The sequence below is a fragment of the Kogia breviceps genome, chromosome 1 (genome assembly GCF_026419965.1).
Source record: "Kogia breviceps isolate mKogBre1 chromosome 1, mKogBre1 haplotype 1, whole genome shotgun sequence".
NCBI lineage: Eukaryota > Metazoa > Chordata > Mammalia > Artiodactyla > Physeteridae > Kogia > Kogia breviceps.
The window spans coordinates 35024944-35041252 of NC_081310.1; the positions used below are offsets into that span (position 1 = coordinate 35024944).

The 16309-nt window shown below is 34.6% G+C and overlaps 1 protein-coding gene across 1 annotated transcript in view; it reads left to right on the top strand.

The window, feature by feature from the left end:
* The window catches only part of MROH9 (maestro heat like repeat family member 9), an 85321-nt gene that overhangs the window by 17595 nt on the left and 51417 nt on the right, over positions 1-16309 (top strand). The window contains exons 5-6 of the mRNA XM_067024521.1: positions 1195-1299; positions 9445-9580. Coding sequence (XP_066880622.1) covers positions 1195-1299; positions 9445-9580 — 241 coding nt within the window. The remainder of the gene's footprint in view (positions 1-1194; positions 1300-9444; positions 9581-16309) is intronic.

Sequence of the window (16309 nt, forward strand, 5' to 3'; positions counted from 1 at the left end):
TGCATTTAAAACATTTTAACCTCACAATCCTGTAAATTGGTTATTACCCCATTATTACAACCCTCTCCCCATGTGTGCTCTTTCTACCACCCTAGGCTGCTTATTGAGGATTTACTCTATGTCAGGCACTAAGCTGAATACTTAATATATGGGTTTTAAAATTTAATCCTTAAAATAACCCTATGAGAAAGTTTAAATTATTTCTCTCATTTGCAGATAAGGAAATGGAAGCAGAGAGAGGATAAATAATATGTGTGCATCTAATGAGTAGAGGACCTACTCTAACTTGGGAGCCTGTTACTTAACCACCTTGTTCTTATACCTACCACATCTAGAAACTCCCCTGATCCTCAAAAAGAGTTGACCCTCACTCCTGGAAAAGGAATAGGCTGAGCCCCCTGAGTTCTAGAGACTCTTCTGCCCTAGGAAACAAACTTCAGAACAGTTTTACACAATGGGAGCAAGAGAAGGGGATGAGATTTGGCCAATCATTGGCATAAATACTAAGTACTCCAACAATCTGTCTTAAGAAGTCTACTAATGGTGGTTAACATGTAAGGCATATGCAGTCTTCTTCCTTCCTCAACGTTGTAAATATGTCGCTGCATCTGAGGATTTAGAACAAATAGGTAGAAGCTACAGAAAGACCATATTTAGCAATGAATCAAAATTAGCAAGAACTTTCTCATCGAGCTGGCTCCAGGAATATACTCTAAACCATGAGTGAGAAAATATCAGGATGGTAAATTTAAAGAGGCAATTCTGGGATAAAATGACATTTCAGGATCAAATAACATTTGATTCTTTTTTAAAACTGCAAATCAGATCCTATGGTTTTAAAAAAGAGAGAAAGAAAAAGAGAAGGAGAAGCAGCTGATGATAATCAGCCTCATAACCTCATGTTAAACTTTTCATGATGCCTGGCAAAGTGACTGTTATAGTGGATATTAGTAAATACTTGTTGGATAGAATTAAATAAAATAAAACCCAGGTGTAGCTATATGGCAGATGAAGTATTATACTAGACAGTAATATACCAGCTTATTGTCATATTTTTAAATTAAATATAGGATAGGTGTGAAACCATTGGGAGGACATGGGGAACCTTGACTTGGTGAAGGTGGTGATCAGAAGAAAGGGACCTGTGGAAATGGAAACACCATGGTTCTAGGATAGTTCTTGTGTTTTCAACAGGAAATGGCTGTGTGGATGAGTGAAGATAATTTGTACATGCAGGAGAGAGCCATGGTGATCATCAGCAGAGTGCTAAGCTTTGCATCCAGGAAAGTCAAGGGATATGTAAGTCACAGAGTAATCATGCTATGTGCTTCTGAAGACTGCATTTCCGCAGTGCTGCTTTCCAGGTCTTGGGTCTAGAGAGTGTTAGATGCCTGCTTCGTATTATCATACTAGTAGGTTGGGATACTGGGAAAGGAATTAATATCCTACATGACTTTATGTCAGTTAGAGCAGAGTTTCTCAATTGATTAAGATGCCTTATGCTTTCCACAAACAGTATGAGTGTGTCAAAACCAGGATTTTGCTGACTCTCTGGATTCTCCTCTTTGGACCACAATCAACGTTATTTGTAAACTTATAAATTCTTCCATCCTTACTTTCCTTCTTATTTCTTTTTCCTAGAATATTTTTAAACCACCATTTATTTTAAATGTATAACAAGTAATTCTTGAGTACTTTCATTGTAAAACATGTTAAAGACATAGCAGAAGTCCTTCTTTACTATTCTCTCCACCCCAATCTCATCCCTAGCCATGTCTGTGTGACATGTGTCCTGCCAAACAGCTAGGTACACATACAAATATATATGCACAGGGATATACATAGCTTTGTTGCTGAGTTTTTCTTTACTAAACTTACATCATATTTACATATGGTTCTGCAATTTGATTTTTTCACTGAACAGTATGCCCAACAGATACTTTCATAGATTTGCTTCATTATTTTAACTACAGCTTATATCTTATAGTGTTGATGTATTATGATCTACTTAACTATTCTTCAGTTGATGAACATTGAGGTATATTGTGGATTTTTCTATTTCAAACAATACAAAAATGGTCATCCTTTTGCATGTATGTATGTACTTAGAAATGCTAAGGAAAATAATAGGCCAAAAAGTATGAATAGGTTAAAACTTAGTAATGCACAATTGTCCTTCATTCTGCATTCCTGTGAATATTAGAGTGACCATTTCCTCAACCTTCACAAACGCCTGGATATTATCAGACTCTTTAACCGTTGCCTTTCAGATGGAGAACAAATAGGTATCTCATAATTGCCAATATTTACTGAGGTTTTCTATATTTTGAATAACACTATTGCCTGCCTCTAAGAAGCCTCAGACTATTTCTGAACATTTTTCTCTCTTACAGATACTGTGTTTTCAGTCTCTGTTCCATAACTCACTCTTCACTGTGAGTTTTAAACATACTGTACTAATTGTATATCTGATTGCTTAAATCAGTTCAGGAGTTCAGTATGAAGGGGGTCAGAAACATGCATTTGTGACACTATCTTCATGTATCCATTTCTAATATTTGTACAGTCTCTAGACATATTGAGACGAAAAGCCTAGATCAGCCTTATAACATAGCTGAATTTTTATTATTTTATTTAAAATAAACTTTGGGAGATAAACCCATGCACTTATGGTCACCGAATCTATGACAAAGGAGGCCAGAATATACAATGGAGCAAAGATATCCTCTTCAATAAGTGGTTCTGGGAAAACTGGACAGCCACATGTAAAAGAATGAAATTAGAACATTCCCTAACACCACACACAAAAATAAACTCAAAATGGATTAAAGACCTAAATGTAAGGCTGGATACTATAAAACTCTTAGAGGAAAACATAGGCAGAACATTCTATGACATAAATTGCAGCAAGATCTTTTTGACCCACCTCCTAGAGTAATCAGAATAAAAATAAAAATAAACAAATGGGACCTAATTAAACCTAAAAGCTTTTGCACAGCAAATGAAACCATAAACAAGATTAGAAGACAACCCACAGAATGGGAGAAAATATTTGCCAATGAAGCAACTGATAAAGGATTAATCTCCAAAATATACAAACAGCTCAGGCAGCTCAATATAAAAAAAAAAAACAAACAACTCAATCAAAACATGGGCGGAGGACCTAAATAGACATTTCTCCAAAGAAGACATACAGATGGCCAACAAACACATGAAAAAATGCTCAACATCACTAATTAGAAAAATGCAGATCAAAACTACAATGAGGTATCACCTCACACAGGTTACAATGGCCATGATCAAAAAAATCTAGCAACAATAAATGCTGGAGAGGGTGTGGAGAAAAGAGAAACCTCATGTACTGCTGGTGGGAATGTAAATTGATACATCCACTATGGAGAACAGTATGGAGATTCCTTAAAAAACTAAAAATAGAACTACCGTATGATCCAGCAATCCCACTACTGGGCATTTACCCAGAGGAAACCATAATTCAAAAAGACACATGCACCCCAATGTTCATTGCAGCACTATTTACAAGAGCCAGGACATGGAAGCAACCTGAATGTCCATCAACGGAGTAATGGACAAAGAATATGTGGTACATATACACAATGGAATGTTACTCGCCATAAAAAGGATTGAATTTGTGTCATTTGTAGAGACATGGATGGACCTAGAGACTGTCATACAGAGTGAAGTAAGTCAGAAAGAGAAAAACAAATATCATATATTAACGCGTATATGTGGAATCTGAAAAAAAAATCTTATTTACAAAGCAGAAATAGAGACACAGACATAGAGAATAAATGTATGGATTCCAAAAGGGAAAGGGGGTGGGATGAATTGGGAGATTGGGATTGACATATATACACTATTTATACTATGTATAAAATACATAACTAATGAGAACCTACTACATAGCACAGGGAACTCTACTCAATGCTCTGTGGTGACCTAAATGAGAAGGAAATCCAAAAAAGAGGGGATAAATGTATACATATAGCTGATTCACTGTGCTGTACAGTATAAACTAACACACTGTTGTAAAACAACTATATTCCAATAAAAATTTTAAAAAAGACTGAGAAAAAGCCAAAAATTAAATAAACAAAATAAGCTTTGGAACATAATACAATTTACTTACATGGGAAAATACAGTCCATGATGTTCTTTGCATCATGCTAATTCCCCATCTCAGTGTCCAAAAGAGAGACTGAGTGGCTTGTTTTAAATATTCTGATTCTTTGGCCTGGGAAGTCAGTCTCCCTCTATTTCTGAGATGGTTTGGAATGTCCATTCAAATGGACACAAAATTTTGCAAGTGAGGCTTGAGAGAAAGTGTAGTTCAACACTCCAGTCTGTTTTCTGTATAGTTCCTAACATGTTTTATATATTCAGCAAGTATTTGATGGAGACTATTCACACGTTTCTCTTTGCACTTCAATACACATATATACTTTCTATTTATATATCTACTGTATATTTATATACTAGATATATACTATATGTGTGTATAAATATATATATATATATATATATATCTTCTAGTGAGTTCCACTCAGGTAGCAGGTATGACATTTGGGGGTTTCATCTTCTGCTATCACCCCTACTCTCTTTCAATGACAGTTGTAAAGTTCATTCTTCCCAGTACATAGCCCACACTTCAACTGTGAAACAATAAATGTGTAAATTCATATGTACAGCAGAAGGCTCTCATAAATTGTTGAGGGTTCCTAAGCTATAACTGAGACCTTTGAGAAGCCAAGTGGTAACGTATTCCTCTGTTCTGCAATGTTTGCTGAATGCCACCAGGTGGAAGCACACCAGCATTTTCCAGAAGGTGGGAACTAAGCTAGCCTCAACAAGCTTATCACAGTTATGGAAGCATAAACCTTTACTAAGTTAATTTTCCCTTTAAAATAAGATAATTATCTTCTAAAGATAAGATAATTATCTTCTGAAGATAATTAAGTCGGTGAAATTAATGGAGATGGGGGAACAAATACATAAAACAATCAAAAATATTATTAATAAATTAAAAGCTAAACTACCCACAGGCAAGGTCTGTGTATCTCTATATCTGACACATTGTAAATAATAAATGACGATTTTTTCTGCCATTCTCTAACTAAATGTAGCTACCTATTCTGTTCTCAGGTTCTGGCCATTCACTGGATAAAAACTATTTTCTTCATAAAGTACACTAGGCTATGTCTTCCAGACTCTCAGACACCCTTGTCCTATTGAACAATACTTTCATTTGTATTCTACCAGAATTTAAAGTGGTATTCCTCTTATACGAACTGTGTGCCCATCAGGGTGAAGAAACTGCTAAACTCAAAGAATATTTGTCCTTTCAGTTAAACTGTTAATTTCCAAACGGGTGAAGAAATGTGAGTTAAACATGTCATATTATCTCATTAACAGATTTTTCCTAGGTTTGTTCCTTTGGCACATCATCATTTAAAAGACAGGTGGAAGATTTCCAGTCAAAGCTAACAGATTGTTCACATGTCTATCCCCTCCCCCACAAAATGATAGTAATAAAATTTGTTAAATGTTGCCGTTGCAACAAAGAGAATTAGTAATGGGTTCTCAGTGGGCTAGTGATGTCAGCAAACTTCTGCATGACAAAATAGATAGAAGATGGTAACTGATAAAGTCTGGCAGGGGAAGCTGAAAGGCAGGGGCATGTGAACATTAGAATGGAGGACAGCTGAAAAGGGAGGGAGTATCCCTGTGGAACCTGAAGAGTTTGGAGCTATGGAAGCCCAAGTAATGATGAAGAGTGGGAGGCAAAGGAAAGCTGAAGACATACACATGCACTGAAAAGACTCACAGAAAGTTTATACAGAAGGATGTATAGTGCCTCCCATCCATGTTTACACACACACTCTATATTCCACAGGGACATGAGTCCATTGGTAGGTAAAATTTGAGGACATTTTTCTCAAAACAATTGTAAATTCCCTGAGACAATCATCTTGGTTCTGTTGTTTAGATACACTTCAGCATGACCCCAGCCTTCCCACCCGACTACTCTAAAGCCAAGCCCACCAGTTGACAAGCCTTGTTCACATACAAAATCCCACCAGTGGCATTACATTCTTAAATATGACTAGACAACCAAGAACTTGCCAGACATTTGAGAAAACCCTCTAAATACAAGAGATAGCCCCAGGCAAATAAAGAGAACAAAAATGATTATCAAAAATAGATAATTCTGAGTACAGATGAGAATTTAGTCTCAAAAGGAGTAGAAAGGACATATTTATATGCCAAAAGGAAATATAACTAAAAATGAGTAGGGCCTATGCACTGATTCATCACAGCAGGAATAGATAGGCAATGTTCCAAAGTGATATTAGAACTGAAGTAGAAGTCCATTGTTTAGAGATGTACAGTTGACTTCCAAAAGAAGCAGCTAAAAAACTTAGAAGTGGTTGCTTCTGGAATTTAGCACCTAAAACTGTCATAATTGTTAAGATAAGGAACTGGAGAGGCCAGATGTACACAGAAGGAATCCAGTAAGAAAGGGCCAGAAAACTAAGCAGGAACACTTAGACTTAGGAACAAATACAGAGAAGCTACTTTTCTCCAGGTCTTAACTCTTTCCTTCTTTCAGCACTTTAGATAGATTTTCTAAAAAAGCAGGACTATACTGTATTAAATGTTCCCAAAGTCTTGTGTTTGAGGGGGTGTGACTTGGTTGGCATACTTCTGAAGGGACTGTGCAGGGCATAATCAGTGTGCCCCATGGTTCACACAGCTTTATTCCTCTCTTGGCCTGTCCTAGGTCATGTCTCCCCTCCTCCTCAAACACGCCATGCAATCTAGACATGGCCACACCTACTCTGCCAGAGACACACATCTAGACAGACCCTATCTGGCATCATTAGCAGCTTCCTTTACAAAGACACCTGCTAAGAGTTACACATCCATAAGTTCATGAGAAGGGATAATCTGAGAGAATGCTCAAGGCAAAATCTATAACACAATAAAACTTTAAACCCAATCCTCCGTAAATGGTCCCCAGGTTCAGTGAGCTAAGCTGTGAGAAGTACTCCCCTGGTTCTAGGTACTTTCGCTGTAAGGGTCTTTGCCATAGACATCTTTGTAGCATAACTAATTGGCCGTAAGGCAATTTTTTCATAAAAGATAAAATAATGAAAAATAAAAGGGGGACATTATAAAGGTCATAATGAAACATGAAAAATTAATAACAAAATTGAAAAGGCTTTCTCGAGAAATACAATTTAAATATTTGCATACAATTTAAATATATTTAAATTGTGTGTAAATTCGTGGCAATCCTGCCAAATAACTGATTTTATTTTGTGGGTTGTACTTAAGCACTTGTCTTTGAAGTTTTTCATTCATAATATGTTTTTTGCTTTTTGATTCATCTCCTTATTCAGCATGATAGTTTTTCTTTTTTGCTAAAATTTCTTCCTTCATTTCATCCTTCATTCCAAATACCAGGATGCATATTTCTAACTGAGCTTTGTATTGCGTTATAAAAACCTCTGCACTGTTTTTTGTTCTTGGCATTTTGCCACATGTCTGTTCATAGATGTTCCAAAGTTCTATGGTAAATGTGGGTTCAACTCTGCAACTCTGAGACCCTAAGCCTCTTTCTCCTCCCATGTAGTGTGCTTCAAAATAAGAAACCAACTCTTGGGACAAATCATTGTCATCTCTCAGCTCAATAAAGCCATCAATTAAATGGCTAACTGAAAGAAAGTCTAACTCATTTCAACCAGTTGAAACCAAAGTGTCAAACCAAACAGTCTACTAATTACTTTATCTTTTACAGCTAAATTGCCTTACAGACAATTAGTCATGTATTAAAAGGGTTTGCAGCAAAAATGCTCATGGCAAAGACGTTTATGGCAGAGAAGCTTGTGGCAAAATACCGGACACATACTCATACCCCTCCATCATGCCCAACAGAGAAACAGAACACCTTCCCCTTTTTTCTTAAACCCATAATGCAAAGGCCGTTCTTAAAATCTTGCCGTTTGATAGAAAAAGAAATTTGGGATGCAAACCAAAAGAAGAGAATAGCCAGGGGAAAATAAAATACTTCTTCCTAGGGCCTATAATAAATAGCAACCCCTACTGTCTGCTTCTAGATTCTTCTAAGTCATAGGACTCCTAAAATAGGGGGAGCCGCAGGTACCCTTACAAAGAAATATAGGCAGAAAGAATCCAAGAAAGACATCCACAGAAGCAGATTATCTTCCCTTCGTCTACTAAGACCATCACTACCAACATCCTAATTCGGTCATATCCTTGGCCCATGACCTAGGTCACCTCATATTCTTCTTCAGGAATGATTCCGTGTGTGTGTGTGTGTGTGTGTGTGTGTGTGTGTGTGTGTGTGCGCGTGTGTGTGTGTGTGTGCGTGTGTGTGTGTGTGTATAAGACTGAGACAGGCAGACAGACAGACAGAGAGACGTGTGTGGGTCAAGCAACAAGAGAGATAAGGATAAGGCTATATAAGAGTAATACAAAGAAGGAGAAACAGGTCTTGGGATGTCCCTGGAAGGTTGACTTGAACTCTAACTTTTACCACCAAAGCATCTATCTAGCAAAAGTAATCATTTGTCTTAGAGTTAAGAAGATTCTGCAGGCCTACTAGTTTAGCAAACCTACATGTGGGAAGAGTCCTTTTTGTTTAAAGAAAATTGGTAATAATTCTCATACCTTCACAAAAGCAAAATGTCTTTTCCATCTCTCCTTTCTTTTTTTATGTGTCTACTCTCTCTATTTGCATTTGATCTGGCTAAATAAATCAGTCAAGGTAAAAACCCAAATATTTGAGAAGCCTATGTGTCAAGGAAGTTGTGTGTGTGTGTGTAGGGGGGGAATATATAAATGTTTTGGCAGTAGGTTTGATACCAGAAGCAAATGTTTTGAGTTTTTTAAAAAATTAATTTCCCTGGGAAGAACCAGAGCAATTCTCAGAAGAAAAGTTTTCTTCAATGACTTACAGAGTCATCTGAAGTGTTCCCCAGTGACTTACACAGTCATCTAAAGTGTTTCATACATGGAGAAGGAAGTATGAAAGTTTTTGGATATTGACTCCCCCACCCCAGTATCCTAAGAATTTGATACCTACAAATAGCTACCTAAAATATTGACTAGAAACTAACATTAGTTGAGTCTCTATTATTTCCAAGCACTTTGCTAGGAACTTGCTTTTTTGCCATAAATGTTACCCCCTTAGTTCCTACAATAACTGTTACAAGATAACATTTGTTATATGCATTTCATAGATGAGAAAATTGAGGCTCAGTAACAGAGTGAGGATTTTAATACCGATTTTGTGAACTCTGAAGCTCATCTCTAACGGTAGTCTGATATATATATCAGACACAAACATTTAATGTTGACCATGCATAGCAAATACATTTTTCTACTTTGTTTTTTCACTAGACAAGTGTTGATGTTCCATGTTTGGGTGTTCTGGCAGCAGAACTGTCTCTTTTGTGTTCCCATGCTGATCCCTCAATCACACAACAAGCATCCTTGGGAATGTATCACCTCCTCTGCATTGCAAAGTGTCAAAATGGTAAGAAAGATTCATCTTTTCTAAGGGTTACTAATAATCTGTTCCTAATTATTATACTTGTGGGTCCCAAGGGGGCTCTATATCTGTAGATTTCAAAATCCTGCCCCAAGATCTATAGCTTCACTTTTAAAAATGTATTTAAAAATCTTTTTTAGAATTATTTTTATAATGTTATAGTTGGTTCTTCAATGTCTATAACATATTATACTTAGATTAGTGTTGGGTGTTAATGGTGGGAACAGGAATGTTGGGTGGAGTCAGGGAAGAAAGAGAGGAAGAAAAATTACCAATGGGAATTTTTTAAAAGAGGCATACTTTTTCTCTGTAATGGAGTATCAAATAGAACTCAGATTCTTGCTTCAATGGTGGGGAAAAATTAGCCCAAGACCTAAATAAGTGCTACTCTGGTCTGTCTAACAAAGCATAAGAGCAAGACCTTATGGTATCAAACTATTTCCAAATACTTTAACAGAGAATATATTTACTGTCCCATAACAAACAACTATTTAAAGATTATATATACTAATTGTTCACAAGTCATTGGACACCAGATAACAAAGGACAATGATTCCTAATGAGATGGGAACAAATGAACAAATAAGGCAAAGTCTACAATTGACTGAGTTTACAACCTAGAGTAAGTTTCTAGGCTGCAGCCCAGAAAGGAGTAACCCAAGAGTCTCACCAAGTTGAAGAGACAGAATTGGGAATCCAGATAGATCAAGATATTTAGAATTCACAGGGCAAAGTGCCAGAAAGGAGTGCACAAAGAGAGAGCTCCAGAGATGTGCAGAGAGCCCTTTAACTATTTGACTATGTAAGGATCAGAGCACACATGTGAGGAAACTGCTTGAGGCTTGCGGGGGGAGAGGGTGGGGATAACACCCAAAATGGTTAAAGGATCCACCGAATCCCAAAAGACTGGAAATGGTGCCTATGCCTATAAGCTAGAATTTAAAACTTCATAATTCATAAGTAATGAAGCAGAGTACAAAGAGATTTTGTCTCAGCAAGAGGAAAAAATTATCCCTGAATTATTTTAGTGGCACTTAACAAAAGTTAAAAGCAAGACCTAAAATTATCAACTGATCTCCAAATACTTTAATTGTTTATCAGAAAAAAGCTCAAGCTTACTTCTAGGAATACAAAAATTCCATCACTTAACAAGTTAAAATGAACAGTTTGGACAAGTTAAAATTAACAATGTCTGACATGCAATAAAAAATTACTAGGCAGGCAAAGAAACAAAATACAACCCACAATAAAAAGTAAAATGAATAAAATCTGACACAGAAATAACACAGATGATAGAATTAGTAGAGACATTAAAACAATTATTATAACATACTCCGTTTATTTAAGGAGTTAGAGAAAAAGATGAACATGTTAATGAGAGACAAAGAAAAGTCTCTAAAAGACCCAAATTGAACCTCAGGAGATGAAAACTACAATATCTGAGCTGAAAAACACTCTGGCATGGATTAACGGTATAATCTTTTTTATTGAGGTATAGTTGATTTACAATATACACAATATACATTTACAATAGGTGTACAGCATAATGATTCACTATTTATACAGGTTTTACTCCATTAAAAATTATTACAAGATAATGGCTATAATTCCTTGTGCTATTAATATTTCCTTGTTGCTTATCTCTTTTATACATAGTAGTTTGTATCTATTAATCCCATATGCCTAATTTGCCCATCCCCTCTTCCTTCTCCACTTTGGTAACCACTAGTTTGTTTTCTATGTCTGTTAGTCTGTTTCCATTTGCATATACATTCATTTGCATTTTTAAATTTTTTAGATTCCACATATAAGTGATGTCATATGGTATTTGTCTTTGTCTGTCTGACTTATTTCATTACACATAATATTCCCTTGGTCCATCCATGTTGCTGAAAATGGCAGAATTTCATTCCTTTTTATGGATGAGTTTTATATATCTATATAGATAGATAGATAGATATACAGAAGATATATCACATCTTCTTTATACATTCAACTGTTTATGGGCTCTTGGGTTGCTTCCATATCTTGGCCATTGTAAACAGTGCTTCTATAAACATAGGAATGCATGTACTTTTTTAAATTAGTGTTTTCATTTTTTTTTTCATTTTACTTTACTGGATATATACCCAGGAGTGGAATTGCTGGATCATATGGTAGTTCTATTTTTAGTTTTTTGAGGAATCTCCATAGTGTTTTCCATAGTGGATACACCAATTTACATTCCCACCAACACTGTACAAAGGTTTCCTTTTCTCCATACTCTCTCCAACATTTGTTATTTGTAGACATTTTCATGATAGCCATTCTGACAGGTATGAGGTGATATCTTATTGTTGTTTGACTTGCATTTCTCTAATAATTAGTGAGGCTGAGAATCTTTTCATGTGCAAGAGTGTAATCTTAAAAGGAGCTGGGGCTGGGAGGGGGGAACATTTCATTCAGAGTAAAGGTAAGGTACAGATTATAGCAAATTTCTCATGAGACAGTGCAAGCGTTAGGCAATGAAACAACCTCATAATGTACTGAAAGAAAAAGCTGTCAATCTAGAATTATTTAACCAGAAAAAGTCGTTCTCTTTCAAAAGCAAAAGTGAAATAAAGACTTTTTAGATATACAAGAGCTGGTAGAATTTATCACTAGCATATCTGCAGTATGACAAATATTTTATGAAATTATTCAAGAAAAAAATGATGTCAGATGAAAATCTAGGTCTACATAAAGGAATAAGGAGCACCAGATTGCAACTATGAAGGAAAATATTAAAATTTTCTTCCCTACTTTTTAAATCTCTTTAAATGAGAATCAACTATTTAAAGCAAACAAACAAAAACAGTGTAAGAGCTAAATATGTGACACCAATATCACAGAGGCTTGAAAGAGCATGAAATATGAGGTTCTTATCCATAAATTCATAAAATATCACTTCAAAGTAAACTGTGATAAGTTAAAGATGTATAATATAAATCCTAAAGGAACTATTTAGCTAATATAATGAAGAGTTTTATATAATAAGCCAAAATGGAGATGAAATAGAATCATAAAAAATACTTAATAAAAAAAGACAAAAAAGAAGAAAAATACAAAGAAAAACAGATGGAAATATGGAAAGCAAAAAGTAAAATGAAGACTTAAATCCACTCATAAGAAATATAAATGCTCTAAATATCTCCAATGAAAAGGCAGAGATGATCACACTGGATAAAGAGCAAGACTCAACTATATGCTGCCTATGAGAAATCTACCCTAAATGTAAAGACACAAATAGAATACAAGTTAAAAGTTGGAAAATGATATAACATGCTAACACTAGTCAAAAGAAAACTGAGATGACTTTATCAATAACAAAAAATACACACATTTCAGAGCAAAGAATGTTTCCAAGGAAAAAGAGGGTCATTTCATAATGATAAAGGGGTCAATTAATTAAGAAGACATAATCCAAAACACTTATGTACTTGAAAATGAAACATATTAAAATAATCAAAATACATTAAACAAAAGCTGATACGACTACTATGAGAAATAGATCTACAATTACAATCAGAGAATTCAATACCACTTTTTCAATAAACTATTACACAAAAAATCAATAAGGATACAGACCTGAACCAGCTAGACCTAACTGACATTTATAGAACACTCTACCAAAAATGGAAAAATAAATATTCTGTTCAAGAAAAACACAGAAAATTTACCAAAATAAACCATATTATAGACTATAAGACAAGCTTCAAGAAATCAACAGGTAGTTAAGTCATACAAAATATGACAAAAACAGAGTTAAATTAGAAATCAAAAACAGAATTAACACTATACAGAAAAATAAACTCAAAATGGATTAAAGACCTAAATGTAAGACCAGATACTATAAAACTCTTAGAAGAAAACATAGGCAGAACATCCTTTGACATAAATCGAGGCAGTGTCTTTTATAATCTGTCCCTAGAGTAATAGAACTAAAAACAAAAATAAACAAATGGGACCTAATTAACCTTAAAATCTTTTGTACAGCAAAGGAAACCATAAACAAAACAAAAAGACCACCCACAGAATGGGAGAAAATATTTGCAAACAATGAGAATGACAAGGGATTAATCTCAAAATTTATAAAACAGCTCATGCAGCTCAATATCAAAGAAAACAAACAACCCAATCAAAAAACAGGCAAAAGACCATACAGATGGCCAAGAGGCATATGAAAAGATGCTCAACATCACTAATTATTAGACAGATGGAAATCAAAACTACAATGAGATATCACCTCACACCAGTCAGAATGGCCATCATCAAAAAATCTACAAACAATAAATGCTGGAGAGAGTGTGAAGAATAGGGAACCCTCCTACACTGTTGCTGGGAATGTAGATTGGTACAGCCACAATATGGAGGTTCCTTAAAAAACTAAAAATAGAGCTACCATATGATCCAGCAATCCCACTCCTGGGCATGTATCTGGAGAAAACCATGATTTGAAAGGATACATGCACCCCAATGTTCATTGCAGTGCTGTTTATAATAGCCAAGATATGGAAGCAACCTAAATATCCATCAACAGATGAATGGATAAAGAAGATGTGATACATATATATAATGGAATATCGTCCATTAAAAAGAATGAAATAATGCCATTTGCAGCAACATGGATGGACACAGAGATTGTCATACTAAGTGAAGTAAGACAGAGAAAGACAAATATCATACAATATCACTTGTATGCAGAATGTAAGAAAAATATGATACACAAATGAACTTATTTACAAAACAGAAACAGATTCACAGACTTAGAGAATTAACTTATGATTACCAGTGGGGAAGGGTGGGGAAGAAGGATAGATTGGGAGTTTGGGATTGACATATACACATTGCTATATTTAAAACAGTCAACAAGGACCTACTGCATAGCACAGGGAACTCTGCTCAATATTCTGTAATAAACTAAATGGGAAAATAACTTGAAAAAGGATACTTGTATATGTACAATTGAATCACTTTCCTGTACACCTGAAACTAACAAAAGATTGTAAATCAACTATATGCCAATGTAAAATAAAAATTTTTTAGATTTTAAACAAGTTAAAAATAAATAGAAGTTGGGAAAGGATTTATTCAAGTTAAACTTTTATCAACGTTTTAATAAATGGAAACTCTGGAGATAAATTTTTAAATTTTAAAAGAAAGAAAGATATCTGAAAATTCAAAATATTTGGAAACTAGATAACCTGTTTCTAAATAATAAATGTGTCAAAAAAAAGAAATAAGGGAAATTTAAAGCATTTTGAACTAAATGAAAATATAAAATTTCAAAATTTATGGAATACAGCTAAACAAGATCCCAGAGGGGAAATTCTTAGCACCATATGCCTACATTAGAATAGAGAAAAGTTCTTAAATCAATGACCTTAGCTTCTGCCTTAAGAAAGTAGAGAAAGAAGAGCAAATAAAACCAGAAGTAGGAAGATGAGAGGAAATAATAAAGACCAGAACAAAAACCAATAAAACTAGAAAGCAGAAAAACTTTAAGGGAAAGCAATGAAGCCAAAAGCAAATTCTCTGAGAAGATCAGGGGAGAAATAAGAGAAGAGAGACAAATTACCAATATAAGGAATGAGAGAAATAATATCACTAAAGATTCTATGGGTATTAACAGAATAAAAAGTGACATTATGAACAACTTTAGGCCAATAAATTTGACAACTTAAACAGACAAATTTATTGAAAGACACAAATTACCAAAGCTCACTCAAGAAGAAATAGATAATCTGAATATTCTGTATCTAGAAAAGAAGTTGAGTTTGTAGTTTAAATCTTCTGCAAAGAAAAGTCCAGATACACAGAGAAAACTCCAGACTGAAATAATCTATCAAACATTTAAGAAAGAAATTATACTAATTCTATACAAATTCTTCCAGAAATGTGAGGATGAGGGAATACTTGCCAACTCATTCTATGAGACTGGCATTATTCTGACACCAAAATCACATAAAGACATTACAAGAAAAATAAAAACAAAAAAACTACAGACCAATGTCCCTCAAGAACACTGATGAAAAATTTAATCAAGCTTAGCAAATCAAATAGTACACTAAATAAAAATAATATACCATGGCTATGTGGAATTTATCCAGAAGTGCAATGTCAATTTAACCTTTTGAAAATCAACCAATGTAACATACCACATCAACAGATGAAAAAAATAACCATATGATTATTTCAGTAGATACAGAGAAAGTACTTGAAAAAATTCAACATCCATTCCTAATAAAAACTCTCAGAAAATTAGGAATAGAAAGGAAACTTCCTCTACCTGCTATGAAAAGTACATCTATGAAAGTACATCTTCATCTTTGAAGTACATCTATGAAAAATCTACACCTAACATCATACTTAATGGTGAAATACTGAATGATTTCCCCCAAAGACCAGGAAAAAGACAAGGATGTGCACTGTCATTAGTTCTGTTCAACATTGCTTTGGATACAATAAAGAGTCCAGAAATAAATCCACACATGTATGATCAAATTATTTTTGACAAAGGTTCAAAGGCAATTCAGTGGAGAAGGGACAGACTTCAATAAACATTGTTGGAAAAATTGGTGATTTATATGCAAAAAAGAACTTTGATATATATCTCATAAGTGCATAAGAGCTAATTCAAAATGGATCATAGGACTACATGTAAATCCTAAAACTACGAAAGTAGAAAAAAATCTT